The following is a 17,087-nucleotide window of genomic DNA, read 5'->3' on the forward strand; positions in this document are numbered from 1 at the left end:
TGAGTCACACATTTCCCAGACTCTTTTAAGATTAAGATTTTTATCTTGAAAATTAAGATTTTTATCTTAAAATAGATTTATTAAATTTTCTAAGTATTCAAGCAATTCCTTCAAACATAAGACTATTTTTAAAAAATATTTTATTTATTTATTTGACAGACAGAGATCACAAGTAGGCAGAGAGGCAGGCAGAGAGAGAGGAAAGGAAGCAGGCTCCCCACTGAGCAGAGAGCCCGATGCGGGGCTTGATCGCAGAACCCTGGGATCATGACCTGAGCTGAAGGCAGAGGCTTAACCCACTGAGCCACCCAGGTGCCCCAAGCATAAGACTTTTTTTAGCCATGCAGATTAATTAGATGCTGAAACTATTTTTCTTGTGTACAGCATATGCTTATGAAGTTATGAACGTTCCATATTTGTGTGGACATATGTATACGTGTATATACGCATATATGTACACGTACATACATACAATATGCAAACATATAAACATAAGGAAACTGACAACTTCTGCAGAACAAAGAGGGGAGAAACCACGGTCCTCCCCTTATGGATGAGATGGCTCTACTCTTTCTTTACCTATTTTGATTTCTCTCCTTTCTGTTTCTGCATCCATTTTTCTCTCTATATTATTGTACATTACAACTCTTTCTTCTCCATATGGTCCTTAGACGTATGGAGAGCAGAAGGCATTCTCACGATCCCTTGCTACTCCCTCCTCTGAGAAAGGCAGCACATTCCTCCTCGCCCATCCGTCTTCTCCGTGCTCACCTGAAATGCAGCAGAACAGGAATCTCTGTGGAAAACAGAGAGCAAAGCATCCAGAGACTACAGAAGGGTGCCCTCGCCTGTCTCTTGGCTTGTCCCCTAGTTTGTTTTACACCCCCCACCTGATTTGTCTTATTCTCCTTCACTCAAATGATGCTCTTTGTGCAACTGCTGTGTTTGGAACCACAACCTTTTATTACACAGAGCCTACAATTTGGCAGAGAAATGAAAAGGTGCAAGATAGATATCCATAGAGAACTCAGTGATGTGCAGCTCAGTGAACTTCCACAGATTAGACCTTCATGTAAGGAGTGTTCAGAATAGGACAGTGGAAACATCTCCAAAACCTCCCCCAGGCTCCCTGGCAGCCAACACAACTCCTCTCCCACCCCTCATGATCAGTGCCTGGCATCTGATGCTGGTGGGGGATTTGACATGTTTTGGTATTTTGTTTAAGTTGATTTGTACAGCTTACACTTTTGATTCTGCTGCTATCACTCAAGATTGCGTTCCTGAGACGCCCCTCTACCGTCTTGTCTTGTTGTAGTGCTTTCCTTCTCAGGGCTGTTGCAGAATACGCCACAGTTTGATGCTATTTATTTACTTTATGCCATGCTCGTGCTCTTCATTCTTTGTGTAGGTTGAAATTTCTATCTAGTCTGATTTCCTTCTGTCTGAAGTGTTTTCTTTAACATTTCTCGTAATGTGTGTCTACAGATAATAAGTTCTTTCACTCTTTTCTTCAAAATGTCTTTATTTCACCTCCTTAAAAAGCATTTATTTTCTTTATTGTGATATAACGCACATGCTATGCACTTCACCTCCTAAACTGTGCAATTCAATGACTTTTGGTAGATTTACAGAGTTGGGCACCTCTCACCACAATCTACTTTTAGAACATTTGTATCACCCCACCCTTCCCTAATCCCTTACTCCTAGGCATCTGCCTATTTTAGCCATTGCATATACATGGAATCATACAATATGTTTTTTTTTTCAACTAGTGTCGGTCATTTAGCATGAGTTCAAAGTTTATCCATACTGTATCATAGAGTTTAATCCAACCACATCAATACTTATGTTAAATGTTCACATTTAGTACTAAATAATACTCCATTCTATTTATCCATTTGTCCATTGACGGACAATTTGGTCATTTCCGCTTTTTGACTATTACGATCAGTGCTTCCATCTACAAGTTCTTCTTCCATTCTCTTGGGTAGACATACATAGGAGTGGAATTGCCAGGTCGTCTGGTGATGGTAGGTTTAAACTCTTGAGAAACTGTTAAACTGGTTTCCAAAATGACTGCACCATTTTACATTCTCATCAGCAGTACCGGGGTCCTGTATTTTGTATCCTTCCCTCTACTGTCCATCCTTTGATCCTGGCCATCTCAGTGAGTGTGAGGAGTCCTATGACTCAAGGAGTAGCCTGTCTGTAGGAGATCCAGGAAACCTAACAGTCTATTGAGCATCCAGTGTCCCATAAATGGCTGGGAGAGCAACCCAGACTTAAATCCAAAGTCCTGAGTCAGGGCTCTTTTCAAGCCAAGAGAACAGGAGAGGAAAGGGGAGGGTCCTGTGTGTGAGAGAAGATAAAACCATTGTAGGAAGGTGCAACAGGTAGCATCAGGAATCTGTATTAACAGTGTTGTGCGCTGGCCTGTCCCTGTCCTCACTCAGGGTCCAAGAGGCCAGTCACATTTTAGAAAGGTCCTATTATCATTGGAAGGTGTACGCTTTCTCACAACACAGGAACCCATTTGAAACTCAGGCTCCCACCCCAATAACTGTGTTGTGCTGAAAAAAAATCATTGCCCTGAGAGGTGTTCTACCTCAACCTGGGCAGGTCGTTACTATTACTGAGGTGAGCTCACAGACAGGTATGAAGGACCATTGGCTGATGAACTTCCTGTGTCTCAGTCCCCTCCCTGAGAGAGCACTTTGGCAACTCCGGGAGGGCTGCTCCAAAGGCCCAGGGGCTTCTGCCTCTTTGAGGACTTAACAAGGACACAGGCCATGGGAGAGGAGGCTCTCATGGTGTGACTGAACCCCAGGGGCTCCGTCAAAGTGTTGCACTCCCTTCCTGCCCCAGGGGTGCCCCTGTAACTGTAAATGAGGGGAGAAGTGAGCAGGGAGCTCTTGCAGCTCCAGACTCTGAGCAGTGATTGGACTCCCCAGCGTAAGGCCCACTGAGTCCTCCCCACCGTTGAGCTCTGGGTAAGGACATTGTCACTCTGGCATTTTATTCTCCTGTTTTTTCCTGGTTGGAGCACTGGGAAGAAATGGGGCGTTCGGAAATAGGGAGGGATATAGAATAATCAGGGTCCACAGGCATATCATTCAGAACACACAAAAAATTTTTTTAAATAAAATGCGAAGATATTCTGCTTTCTTGATGCTATCATACAGTCTGGGTGCAGAATCAGCAAATTGGCCGTGTTTTAACCTGCGTGATCCTGAGCAAACCATTTGCCCCGTCTGGGTCCTGGTTTCCTCTTTCGCACAATGAAGACATAGAACGAGATGATCTAAAATTGCATCCCCTCTTAACTCAGGTCTTTGCTTCTATTCCTAAATAATCAGGTGATATGGATAATGCAGTGGTGAGAACTAGAAAATAAATGAAAAAGATTTGCTCTTAAAGTGTCTTGCAGTAAAGGGGCTTAGTATTGTTGTAAAGGACCCAAGTAAGATGGATGCTAATTTATACATGTGTTAGGTTTTATAAGAGCCCTGATTCCAATATCAGGAGACCCATGGGAGGAGTTGAGCAGCTGGTGAACTAAGGGTCTGAACTACTCATCCTGGTTATCATCAGTTTTTTTATTTTTTGCCACAACTCTGAGGCATCAGACATGTGCCACGCACTCTGGGAGGTGGGCCATAAAGTTGAGATTTTAATTTCAGGAACCTCACAGAAAGTTGCCTTGGAATCACAGCACTTATGAAAGGAAAATATTGCAGCTCATGATGGGTTGAAGGTGGAAGCAAATTGAGGAAGGATGGCTGGGAATTCAGATGTGGGAAAGGTTGGTGTTCGCCGCGGACAGGGAAAGAAAGTGGGGAACTTGAGCCCCCCAGTTAGGAGATGTCTATGTGCGGATTTGGGAGGAATTGTGTTCTCAGGAGGGTAGGCTGCCAACAGAAGGGTCAAGACTAAACACAGGGACCAATTTGGCAAACTGAAATTTCTGTGATGATGGTGAAGACAGTGTTTAAAGCATGAATCTGGACCAGAACAACAGGGATTTTCCACAGAGCAGCGCTGGGGATAGTGGGTGAAAGTCAGATGTCAGGTCAATGAGGGGATTCAGTGTATCATGGAGGTTCTTCAGCAACAGAGAGGATTGTCTTATGGAGCAAGGAGCTTCCCTTCCATTTCTTTTTTCTTCCTTTTTCTTCTTCTTTTCTTTTTTCCTTTCCTTTCCTTCCTTCCTTCCTTTCTTTTTTTCTTTCTTCTTTTTTTTGGTGGTGGTTTGAAACAATTTTCTATTTTTATGAATTGATGGGACTATCTATTACACTTAAAAGACTTTTAATGATCCAGTGAAACCCAAGATCAGGCGACAGACAAATAAACACGAAGGATCTGGTAGGAGCCGATTATAGTGACAGAGGTGAGAGATGTCCCAGCTGGAACCCAGCGAAAATCCTGGATTTGAGAGAAAGAAAGAAACAAGGAGCATGGTAAGGATTTGGGTGCGTGAGCCACAAGACCATGACTGTCCAGGCTGGAGAGGGGAGGCCTCCATGGTGGACGCCCACAGGAGTGAGGTTTGAAATGGCTGTTAGTCGTCCCAAGGGAGGTGGGACCAGGGTGTTGAGTCTGGAATTTGGGACACAGTGTTGGCTGAGATTTGATTTGGAAAGTCTTCAACCTATTTGGTGCTTTTGGCCAGGACATTGGATGGCATTGACAAAGCAGGGAGTTCACGAAACAAAGAAGAAGGAAGAATCAACACTGAGCTCTGTGAATTAGAAAGGTAGGGCAGAGAGAAAGAACTGGCAAGGGCGACTGAGGAGAGACCACTCTGGTAGGAAACCTCTGGAGGATGGCACCCGGAGAACCAACGAGGAGAGCCTACCGAGGGGCAGGACCGAGTCCCTGGCCAAGGCTGGCCGACAGCCCAGGCAACCCAAGGACCGGGAACTGGTGGCTCTTACGTAACTGGTGTGAGTGAGGAGGGGCAGGGGTGGGGGTCTGACTGCAATGCTTTAAGAGAAAGCTAGATCCTTGGGGGAACATTGTTGAGGGAACAGGGGAGGAAACAGACCAGTGGCTGTGGGATAAGTGAGTCAGGAGAAGGAATTTGGGGGGTTTGTTGTTTAATTGTTGAGTAAGTGAGAATAGGAGCGTGTTTCTGTGACGAGGGAATGTCCCAACACACACACAGTTGGTTCGCAATTAGTTGCTTCTCTATTTTCTCTATTAGAATATTCGTTTCCTGACTTCAGGGTCGCCTCTATTACGTATTTATTTAGCTCCTGTTCTAAGAATAATGCTTTCCATACAAAAAACATTCAATAAATTTTTATTACATTGACCTCAGTGTACAATGTAAATATTTACCATCTGTGAAGCAATAAATCTGCAAAGTGTGCCTGAGGTTGGTCAAGGTGGAGGGTAGAGGGAAGAGGCCACAGTTTGGAACAGAAACGCAAAGAGAGAGATTTGCCTCCTTGTTTTCTGTGACTCGCAGATTTACTCTACCCCCTTTTGCATTGGCTGAGATTCACGTCGGTGTCCAGAAGACAGAAACGCTGACCTCCACGCTCCTAGAGGGTGCTGCTAGAGCTGGGTCTCTGTTAGGACGAGGGAGGGGGCCCAGGATGGAAGGGCAGAATCTTTGGTATCCAGAAGTTGAAGAAGAAAATCAGTTGAAATTAAAAATAAATATATGTAATTGAAGTGATGTAATCTTGGTCCATTACACGACCAATATTTTACCGGTGTAAAGGATGGTTTAGACCTAAGACAAGGAACGTAGATAAGTAACAAGATAAACCCTTGATGAGGAATATTTAAGTTTCTAAAACCTATATGGTTTCCATTAAGCAAGATAATTGGGTTACAGAGCAGATTATGGGGACTACAGAATGAGCTGTGAGACCAGAGTGCTCAAAGGCTGATGACCAGAGTGGAAGCTGAAGGAGGCTGCTGGCAGGGTCGATTCTCTGGCCTCTGAAAGCCTTCGCTGGGAGCACCGTACGCTGCAGGGGGTGGGGGCTTCTGCTCACGTCTGCTCATTCTTCCTCATCCTCCCGTGCCTCACATCTAGGGCCATGACTTGAGAGCTATGGACCCCGGCAACTGGAGCCAGGTGACAGAGTTCATCATCCTGGGCTTTCCCCATCTTCAGGGGGTCCAGGCGTACCTCTTTGTCTTGTTGCTTCTAATCTACCTCACCACCGTCCTGGGCAACCTGCTGATATTCCTGGTGGTGCGCCTGGACTCCCGTCTCCACACACCCATGTACCACTTTCTCAGCGCTCTCTCCCTGCTGGAGCTCGGCTACACCGCGGCCACCATCCCCAAGATGCTGTCGAACCTGCTCAGTGTGGAGAAGACCATTTCTTTCTCCGGATGCCTCCTGCAAATCTATTTCTTTCACTCTCTTGGGGCTGCTGAGTGCTACCTCCTCACAGCTATGGCTTATGACAGGTACTTAGCCATCTGCCGGCCCCTCCACTATCCCACCCTCATGACCCCAGAACTCTGTGCCAAGATTGCTGTTGGCTGTTGGTTGGGAGGCCTGGCTGGGCCGGTGGTTGAAATTTCCTTAGTGTCCCGTCTCCCTTTCTGTGGCCCCAATCGCATTCAGCACATCTTTTGCGATTTCCCTCCCGTGCTGAGCTTGGCTTGTACGGACACTTCCATCAACGTCCTCGTGGACTTCGTTATCAACTCCTGCAAGATCCTGGCCACCTTCCTGCTGATCCTCAGCTCCTACGTCCAGATCATCCACACGGTGCTCAGCATCCCTTCAGCTGCGGGCAAGAGGAAGGCCTTCTCCACCTGCACCTCCCACCTGACCGTGGTCCTCATCTTCTACGGCAGCATCCTCTTCATGTATGTGCGGCTGAAGAAGAGCTACTCCCTGGACTACGACCGTGCCCTGGCGGTGGTCTACTCGGTGCTCACACCCTTCCTCAACCCCTTCATCTACAGCTTCCGCAACAAGGATATCAAGGAGGCGGTCAGGAGGCGGTTAGCGGGGTCAGGGGCACTGGGATGAAGGTGGGCGGAGCCGGCCGTGTGGGAGGCTGACATGCGGTGATGCTGGGGGTCTTCAGTCACCACCAATGAGCCTTGAGAGCTTTTCTGCACAGGACGCAGAGCTGGGACGAGGACGGTGTGGTTCCCAGTGCCAAGGCAAACATTCTGTCTGCTGGAGCCACGCGCAGCCAGCGGCCCGGCGGGAAGACGGTACAGCGCGGCGATACTCAAATCTCTGATGTTGGTACCGCACGTCCGGGCTTTCGTCAGCTCTGCGCCTTCACTACTATGAATACACACACACTCTCTCTCTCTCTCACACACACACACAGAGTAAATTCGTTGTATATTTAATATACGTGCATTTAGTCATATTCTAAACAATCATATTTGTGAAATAAATTTTAGAACAAATACAACTGGTTTTCCTTGTATCACTTACCCTTAAATGGTATTTCATGTATACTGATTGTTTATGTATTCAAATGGAAAACACCAGCATCGTAGAGGAAAGCATTCTAACAACATACATCTGGGTTTAGATCCTAGTCCATTCAGTTACTTATTGATTACATAATCTTTAGAAAGTAACTCAAAATCTCACTCTTAATTTCACCATCTGTATAAAATATTTTCTTGAAGGTTGTTTTAAGAATTAGTGTTAAGGTCAGGGCACCTGGGTGGCTCAGTGGGTTAAGCCTCTGCCTTCAGCTCAGGTCATGATCTCAGGTCCTGGGATCGAGTCCCGAATCGGGCTCTCTGCTCAGCAGGGAGCCCGCTTCCTCCTCTCTCTCTGCCTGCCTCTCTGCCTACTTGTGATCTCTCTGTCAAATAAATAAGTAAATTAAATATTTTTTAAAAAAGAATTAGCTTAGAGTGTCTGGCATGTAACTGATAGCAAAAAAATTATATTTCTATATCTAGATGTAGATATAGCTATAGATATAGATATAGATTTTATTCTGCCCCAAACCTCTCATCATTACACTGAGCCTTAGAACAACATCCAGGAAAATGTAATTATGCAAAAAAAAAAATGCAAAAATAAATTCCCAGATACTGTTCCCTAGAGGAAAGCGGTAAAGGAGCCAAAGGGCGTGTGCGAGAGCTGAGCCAGCTGGTGGCCCTAGGGTTCTGGCCAGTTGTGCATGTCCGTCTTGGTGGCCTTGACATCCATTCCCAGTGAGAGTGCAGGAGTCAAGCCAGGATAAGATTACTCTTTACATCGGACTACTTCTTTATTCTGTTTCAAGCTAATTATTTCCTTAAACATACGAAAATATGTGAAAAATAATCCTATAGTTTACATATGAGAAATGTGGTGATTTCATTATTAGCTGGCATTAGGGTTTATTATGCATACACTGACTGGAAGAAAACTGCAATTTTATAGAATTTTCTATGGAAATCCTCAAGTGTTTATATTGCAATCCCCTTAAAAACACCCATCCACCCCCCCCATCCAGTGCAGTAAGCACATGTTTATTCAGCTCTAACTGTGTCTGGTGCCATATTAAGGCCTACATAAAAGGATGAACACAATAAACTCTGTCCAGTTCCTGGCCTTAAGCTGGTTGGGAAGAATCGAGAATACCGATATTAACATTGTAATTAATTTATACTTAGTTACAACAAGTTAATAAAAATTGTGGTAACTAGTTATAAAACACACACACACACACCCACCTCTCTTCTGGAGGAAGTTACATTGAAGCTGAAAAATGAAAGGATACATCGGAATCAGCTATTTTATGAAAGCAATGATTGTATCTATTTCATAAAATTGGAGATTTAAACCCAGGGAGGTGGAACAACTTGTCAACACTACAGAACAAGTCAGCCAGGGACTCTGATTAAGAAAACAAAAGCTTTAGCCTCCCAGCTGGGGCCCTCTTGTCTTTAAAAGGGCCAGGAAAGCACAGGAAAAAGGAGAAAAAAGATGGATAGCTAGGCTATGGGTCTGGAAACAAGCAGACCATGGCAGCCAGGGCACTGGAATCTGAACACTTGCAGAGGACAACTCACAGAATAAGACAGATTATTTGCTAACCCTGTATATGGTAAGGGACTTACATCTATCATATATTAAGCACTCTTACAGCTCAATAATAAAAAAGCATATAACACAATTGAAAAATGAGCAAAGGATGTGAGCAGACACTTATTCAAAGAAGATATGCAAGTGGCCAATAAGCACATGTAGAGATGGTCAGCATCATTAGTTGTTGGGAAATGCAAATCAAGCCCATGGTGAGTTTGCACTTCACATGTCATGGGATGGCTAGCATCACAGGGCCCAATACTCACATATGCCGGTGGTGGTGGTGGCAGGGAACCAGGAACCTATGTTTTTTTTGTTGTTGTTGTTGTTTTGTTTGTTTTTGTTTTATTTTTTTTTCTTTTCAGTGTAACAGTATTCATTGTTTTTGCACACATCACAATCCTAGAGGAGAACATAGGCAGTAACCTCTTCGATATCAGCCACAGCAACTTCTTTCAAGATATGTCTCCAAAGGCAAAGGAAACAAAAGCAAAGATGAACTTTTGGGACTTCATCAAGATCAAAAGCTTCTGCACAGCAAAGGAAACAGTCAACAAAACAAAGAGGCAACCCACGGAATGGGAGAAAATATTTGTAAATGACAGTACAGACAAAAGGTTGATATCCAGGATCTATAAAGAACTCCTCAAACTCAACACACACAAAACAGACAATCATATTAAAAAAAAATGGGCAGAAGATATGAACAGACACTTCTCTAATGTAGACATACAAATGGCTATCAGACACATGAAAAAATGTTCATCATCAGGACCTTATGTTTAATGCAAAACAACGCAGCCACTTTGGAAGACAGCCTGGCATTTCCTCAAAAGATTAAAAGTAGAGTTGTCACATGACCTGGCAATTGTACTCCTAGGTGTATAGCCAAGAGAAGTGAAAGTATATGTCCATACAAATACTTGTACGTGAATATTGATGGCAGCGTTATTCATCGTAGCTAAAACATAGAGAACATCCAAAGGTCCACTGATGGAAAACCAAATGAACTAAACACGTACCTATCCAAACACTCAAGTATATTCATGCAGAGTGAGCAATGGGGTCTTCATACCTACCACAGCACGGAGGAACCTTGCAAGTATTGTTCTGCACAAAAGAAGGCAGACACAAAAAAAGCCACGTACCCTATGATGTCATTCATACACAATATCTGGAATAGAAAGATCTATACAACAAAAACTGGATTAGTGGAGGAAGTGTGTGGGGGGCGCACCTGGGTTGGGAGTGGGGGTGGCCAAAGGATACAGTGTTTCTGATGAATCAGTGAATTCTATCCCTGAAAATCATAATGCACTATATGTTAACCAATTTGAATTTAAATAAAATCTAAAAAGAATGCTCTAACCTAAAAAAAAAGATACAGAGTTTCTTTTTGAGTGTTAAAAAAGTTCTGAAGTTGACTGTGGGGGTGGTTGCAGGCATCTGTTAATATATTAAAAGCCATTCTATTGCATACTTTAAATAGGTGAACTGTATGGCTTATAAAGTGCTTCTCAATAAAGCTGTTTTAAAAAGTAGGGTTGAAGTTAGGCTAACTTGATAAATATTTGCTTTAAAATGACTGCAGTGCCCTGGTTGGAGTCTGGTGGGAAGTCAGGGGTTAACAGGGGCACAAACACAGTCTCATGGGGACATGGCCATGCTGTCCACTGGCTTGTTGACTGGACTTTGTTCTAGATGTCTCCACAGGGCAGATGCCTTGAGACATGATTTTTAGATTTAGGGAGACAGGAAAGAGAGAGACATGAAGGGAAGGGGTGGGGGGTGGAGGGTGAGTAAGTGCTGTTTTAAATTTAAAAAGACTTAGAAGACACAACAACCAAAGTCACATGCATCTTGATCCAAATAAACCAAATGTGAAAGGACATGGATTATGGGGTGGATGGAGGCACTCGGTCGCGGACCAAGTTTCATGCGCTGTGGAGAAATTATTGAATCTTTAGAATGTGACAGTGTATTGTGGTTAGTGAAGAAAATGTGTTTAGGAGGAAATGTCAACATCTTTGGGATTTATTTTAAGATATTTTGGGGGTACCTGGGTGGCTCAGTTGGTTAAGTGTCTGTCTTTGGTTCAGGTCACAATCCCAGGGTCCTTGGATGGACCCCCCGTGTCAGACTCCGAGCTCAGCAGGGAGCCTGCTTGTCCCTCTCCCTCTGCCTGCCGCTCTCCTGGCTGCACGCTCTCACTCTCTCTCTGCATCAAATCAATAAATAAAATCTTTAAAAAATATGTTTTTAAAAAAGGGATGAGGTAAAAATGACAGAATATTATATATTATTAGTTGAGATCTATGGGCTTAATATATTCTATAGTTTCATGAATATTTGCAAATATTGCATAATAAAACATTAAAAAAAAAAAAAAAGGCGCCGAGTGGCTCAGCCCATTAAGCGTCTGATTCTTGATTTTTAGGCTCTGGTCATGACCAGGGTCGTGGGGCGGAGTCCCATGGTAGGTTCTATGCTCCACGTGACGTCTGCTTGAGGTTCTCTCCCTCTCTCTCCGTCCCTCTCCCCACTTGCAGGTTCTCTTTCTCTTTCTAAAATAATATTTAAATCTATCTTTAAAATAAATAAATAAGGAAAAAGGATAATCATTAAAAGGAGAATGGTTATCTGCATCTTCAAAGTAGCAGAGAAAAAAGTTTATAGGGAAAAATATAAGAAATTCTATCATTTCAACTAGAAAAAGAAAGGAAACAAACATTCTGAGAGAGATGAATAAAGAAAAGAGGAAACACATATTTTGGTAGAAACAGTTCCAAACCTATTTAGATCATGAAACATGTAAATGGTTAAGCTCACCTACTATAATAGAAAGCTTATCATACTAGATCTTTTTAATCCAGCTGTTTGCCGCTTATAAGAGAATCGATCTAAATGTACAAACAGAGACAAAGTGTGGAAGGAAAGACAGAAAATATGTTTGGTGCAGCAATATTAATGGCAAAATAGAATTTATGACAAAGACATATCAGCAGCGATATCGAGAGGAACTCTTAGGATACGATAAGGAAAATTCCACCCCAAACATAACATTCTTATCTGGGTTACATCTAACACCACAGCTTCGAAGCATATAAAAAAATGATAAAAATATGGGAGGGAACTAAAGCTTTTTGACATCTCTCTGAAAGAAGTGAAAATAATTATACCAGGAAATAATAAGTAAGGAGATGGAAAAATTAAACTAAAGCTATATAATTAAGCTTTAGTTATATGTAACATATAAGTTCTATACACAAATATAATATACAAGTTATATATATAGTTATAAAATTCTAAAATTCTATGTGTATGTTGTATATAAATAAATGGGTCCCACGTATCAAACATTCAGAGGAAATACACACACACGTATGGAGCATCTATAGAGTTGCCATGACTTGTAAAGAAATTCTATTTTGAAATATGGATATCTTAGGGGCACCTGGGGGGTTAGTGGGTTAAGCCTCTGCCTTCAGCTCAGGTCATGGTCTCAGGGTCCTGGGATCGAGCCCCGCATCGGGCTCTCTGCTCGGCAGGGAGCCTGCTTCCTCCTCTCTCTCTGCCTGCCTCTCTGTCTACTTGTGATCTCTGTCTGTCAAATAAATAAATAAATAAGATATTTTAAAAAAAGAAATACAGATGTTTTAGTGACTACTTTCTCTGAACATAATGATTTTGGGTGGATGAAGGGGATGGGTTGGAAAGAGATTTTTTAAAGGAGAAAAATGCATCAAAATCCCTATTATCTTCATGATTATTATACTTTGCCAAACATGGGGGTTGCTTAGTCCAAAGATGTAAGACACACGGAAGGAGATCCAGTGCAGCAAAACAACGAATACAACTTTTTTTTTTTTCATAGAAAAAGTATGCCTGCCGCTGAGGGATATCAACTGTTAAACTGACCCAGACCAGGGGTCTGCGTGGGCAGCCCACGTGCCTGAAGCAAGCTTGGTGCTTTGTTCCCTGAGGTTTCAGCTCATGTTGGAGGGGGTGAGACTCTCCTATCCAGTCTCAGGGCAGCAGTGTTTCATCGCACGCTCTACGAATATCCCACTCTTTTGCTAAGGGATTTAGTTTGAAGTCCGATCATTTCCCACTTCCAAAATCAAAAAAACTCTGACTTATGAAAGATAGTACATGTCCAACACGGGGAAACACCTGCATCAAACAGGACTGACTGTTACCTACACATGCAAGGCGCTCTTCCGTTTTGTGCCAAAAATCATACAACAGTGACCATTTTGGGCCCTGTGAAACCTAGGGGATTCAGCATCTGCTCCTGGGATCCCAAAAGCAGAAACACTGAGTGGTGTCCCCTGCAGTTGTACCACACGAGGAAGTAATTTTCAGCTCAGAACAATAATAAAAGTAACAAAAGCATTAAATAATAATTAAATTTTAAAAATACTTTAGGCACACACAGACGACAGATTCTCCCTCCTGTGCTGCTTCTCCTTCTGCTCCCTTGGGCAGATCCAGGAATGGCCTGTCATTGTCACCAAGGCGCTTCTCTCTGTTGCCTCTGCTCTTACAGGCATCCGCCCACCCGTAAGACTAGTTGGTCCCCACGTCAAGAACAAAGCTCGGCGGGTGGGCAGCCCGTCGACAGAAGCCTGTGCCGAAGGCTGTGCTGTTAAGGATGACGGAACCTTCTGCTGCTGTGTGTGTGCCCTTACTCCCAGAGGAGGTCGGCGGAGGGGGGGCGCAAGCAGGAAACCAGAGAGAAGCAGAAAGACAGGATCAGGTCACGTCCAAACAAGGGCCCGGGCTGGTCCTGACACCAGTGGGAGTGACATCGGTGTGAGGAGTCTTTCTTGAAGCTTCAAGTAATTCGAAGTAATGTTGGGACGTAGGGACGGCAGGAGCAAAAATAACCACCGCGAGCTTTAGTCCTCAAGGTTAGGATGTCCTCATGAAAGGAATCAGTGTGCAGAGTTGAGCAAAAATGCACAAGAAGGTGTGCATTCTAAGAGGTGTGTCACACAAATAGCGCCTCTGGGAAGATTCGAAGGAAAGAAAGTCACGTAACGGCTGCCGACAATGAGTGCACACGGACCGTTGCATTTTGTGCCGAGAAAACCAGCAAATTCAACAGACAGTGACATTCTTACTAAGAGCCGCTCATGACTCGCTAGACTCCCAGGTCCCCAAAGGCCTCACCACCGGTGTGACGGTCGCTGAGTGCATCCTTGGCCCCTCGCACAGGACCTGACATAGAATTGCTACTTAAACATTTTTTCATGACTCAATCTTGAAATCTGGAGGAACAAACCCTTTCAGCACTTCCTGTGGAATAGTTAGTGATGACCGCGTTTCCTCTGGAGCTTCTCCTGGGTTTCACGACTGGTCTTAGGATGACAGCTGCACGCAGCGGGCACAGGTCTCGGTGACCAGGTCCCAGCTCTGGGAGCAGACGGGATTGTGTTTCTGCCCTGGATTCCTAATCATGAACCCCGTGCCTTGGGACCAGTTATTGAAATTCTGTGCTTTGCATTTCTCATTTGGAACAGTTGGGGCTAATATTGCTTCCGCAGAAGTGCTGTGAGTATAAATGAGACGGGACAGGTAAGGTACTCGCCCCAAGCTCAGATGTTCTTAAAAAATGTCAACCCTTATAAATATCAAAGGGCCCCAGGGCTGGCGATGATCTTAGCGACCGTCTAGTGCAGCTGCTCTCCATGCTGAGCCGTCCTCGGAAGGTTCGGTCAGCTTTCCAGAAGGGCAGGTTCGTGTCTCGGCTTCCCTTTCAGGTTTTCTAACCCTTACGTTCGAGTGACCAGTTGGTTTGGGGGAGTTGCTGATCTGACCCAGCCGAAGGTTTTACAGCTACAGAAACAGCACAACGTGGCAACGTAGTGGCAAAGCAAGGTATAAACTCTGGTGTGAACGAGACTGTTTCTGGGACGCCACAGACCCCCCGGGAGGGCCGGAAGCTCGTGGAAGACAGAGACAGTGACTCCTACAGCTCATCGGAGACTGGTGGGTTTCATGAAACTTTGGGGGGAAAATGTTGGTATAATTTCATTTGTTTTTTTCTTTTTTTAAAATGACTTATTTATTTATTTGAGAGAGAAAGAGAGAGCGCATGAGCTTGGGGGAGGGCAGAGGGGAAGAATCCCAAGCCAAGCAGACTCCCTGAGCACAGAGCCTGACGTGGGGCTCGATCCGGGGACCCTGAGATCATGAGCTGAGGAAAAACAAGAGTTGGACGCCTAACTGACCGAGCGACCCAGGCGCCTGGGGTCTGATTTCATTTCTTGAACGCCAAATACATCGAACAAATGTATGTATTTACTGGGGACAGAGGGTGAAATAGAGCCCTGAGGTGGGGAGCGGCTGTGTCGCTAAGCTCCTGTGTGACCTCAGGGACGTCAGTAAACTTCTCTGGGCGTCAGTTCTAACGTGTCAATAATGGTGATTTCTGACCTAATCACTTTAGGATATTTTAAATTTAAAAAGGACTCATCCAAGTGAGGATATTTCCGACGGCAGATTGCTCAAGTTTCCACTCCTCATTTGTATGTCACTCTACCGGGCTTCAAATGCTATCAGGCCTGGTGTGCGTGACCAGGGCACAGAGGCTGACGTGAGTTTATGGGTTAAATAAGCTAAAGATGGACCTCGTTTCTCCTTAGTGTCAGGAAAATTTTTATTTAGGCAGGGTGATGAGCAGCAGGGGGATTCAGGAAGGGAGAGAGGACTGCGGGCAACGTGACAGTAGCAATTGTCAGAGCTACAATGTTTTTCATGTCCCTTCCGTCCTGCTGTCTGGCCTCACCTGCGTGTGGCATGTGGGGCTGCCGAGGACAAGGGCAGGAGCCCAGCTGGGCGGCACGGAGGAAGCTGTGCCGAGCGGCAGGGTCCGTGCGTGCTGCTTTGGCGACACAAACACAGCGGGGCGTCAACACAAACGGGCCAGGGCCTTGCCACCCATGACCTGGACACGGCAGTTTCTGTTCTTGTGTGTAATAATAGGGCCGGCAGTACTCTCTTCCTACGACAGAAATAGACCGCACTCATGAACAGGTCAAGACATGAAATGCTGAGCGTGGGGACGTTTCTCCGAGTCCAGCCTCCGGATCTACCTCGGGACCCCGCCGGCCCTCCTCCCGCGGCCGAGCAGCCTGCCGACAGCGTCTTTCATGTTCTTGTTTCTCAGGCTGTAGATGATGGGGTTGAGGAAGGGAGCGAGGATGACAAAGGTGGCCGCAATCGCCGTGTCCCAAAACACGGAGTAGGAGGCTGAGAATCGTAGGTACATGACAGACACGCTGCCAAAAAACAGCAGAAACACAGCCAGGTGGGCGGCACAGGTGGAGAAGGCCTTGTGGCGGCCCTCGGCCGAGGGCATCCCCAGAATCACCACGATGATCCGCACGTAGGACAGAGCGATGGCCAGGAAGGAGGCCAGGATCTCCACTGCATGGATGGCGTCCACAATGACCACCCGTGACGTGTCTGTGCAGGCCAAGCTCAGCACAGGGGCAAAGTCACAGAAGATCTGCTGGATCTGGTTGGAGCCACAGAAAGGCAGGGTGGCGATCCACGCGATCTCAGGGAGCACGAGGAGGAAGCCACAGAGGCAGGACCCGGCGGTTAACTGGACGCAAAGCTTGGGGGTCATGATGGTCGGGTAACGGAGAGGGCTGCAGATAGCGACGTACCTGTCGATGGCCATTGCGGTCAGGACGCAGCCCTCCGTGATGCCCAGTGAGTGGAAGAAGTACATCTGCAGGAGACAGCCCGCCAGAGAGATGGTCTTCTGCTCACTGACGAGGCTGGAGAGCATCTTGGGGATGGTGGTCGTGGTGTACCAGATCTCCAGGAAAGACAGGACGCTGATGAAGAAGTACATGGGCGTGTGCAGGGTCGCGTCCAGCTGGACGGCGGTGATTATCATCAGGTTCCCGGTTATGATGAATGCGTAGACAAGAAGCAGGGGGATGAAGAACAAGAGGCCGCCTTGATGCAGAGGTGGGAATACAGAGAAAAGGAACTCGGTCACCGTCGTCTGATTCTCAGCGGTCACCAGCCGTGTCAT

General features: G+C 45.3%; 2 protein-coding genes across 2 annotated transcripts; one reads left to right on the plus strand and one right to left on the minus strand.

The window, feature by feature from the left end:
• The first annotated feature begins 6,070 nt into the window (after positions 1-6,070).
• LOC101685185 (olfactory receptor 6N1) lies at positions 6,071-7,009 on the plus strand. Its single transcript, XM_004775961.2, has one exon. It carries the CDS (start codon positions 6,071-6,073, stop codon positions 7,007-7,009), a length of 939 nt encoding a protein of 312 aa, XP_004776018.2.
• A 9,118-nt stretch (positions 7,010-16,127) lies between these two features.
• On the minus strand, positions 16,128-17,087 carry LOC101684900 (olfactory receptor 6K6). The gene has a single exon (XM_004775960.1). It carries the CDS (start codon positions 17,085-17,087, stop codon positions 16,128-16,130), a length of 960 nt encoding a protein of 319 aa, XP_004776017.1.

The sequence above is a fragment of the Mustela putorius genome, unplaced genomic scaffold (genome assembly GCF_011764305.1).
Source record: "Mustela putorius furo isolate JIRA1106 unplaced genomic scaffold, ASM1176430v1.1 tig00000997_pilon_pilon_pilon, whole genome shotgun sequence".
Classification (NCBI taxonomy): Eukaryota; Metazoa; Chordata; class Mammalia; order Carnivora; family Mustelidae; genus Mustela; species Mustela putorius.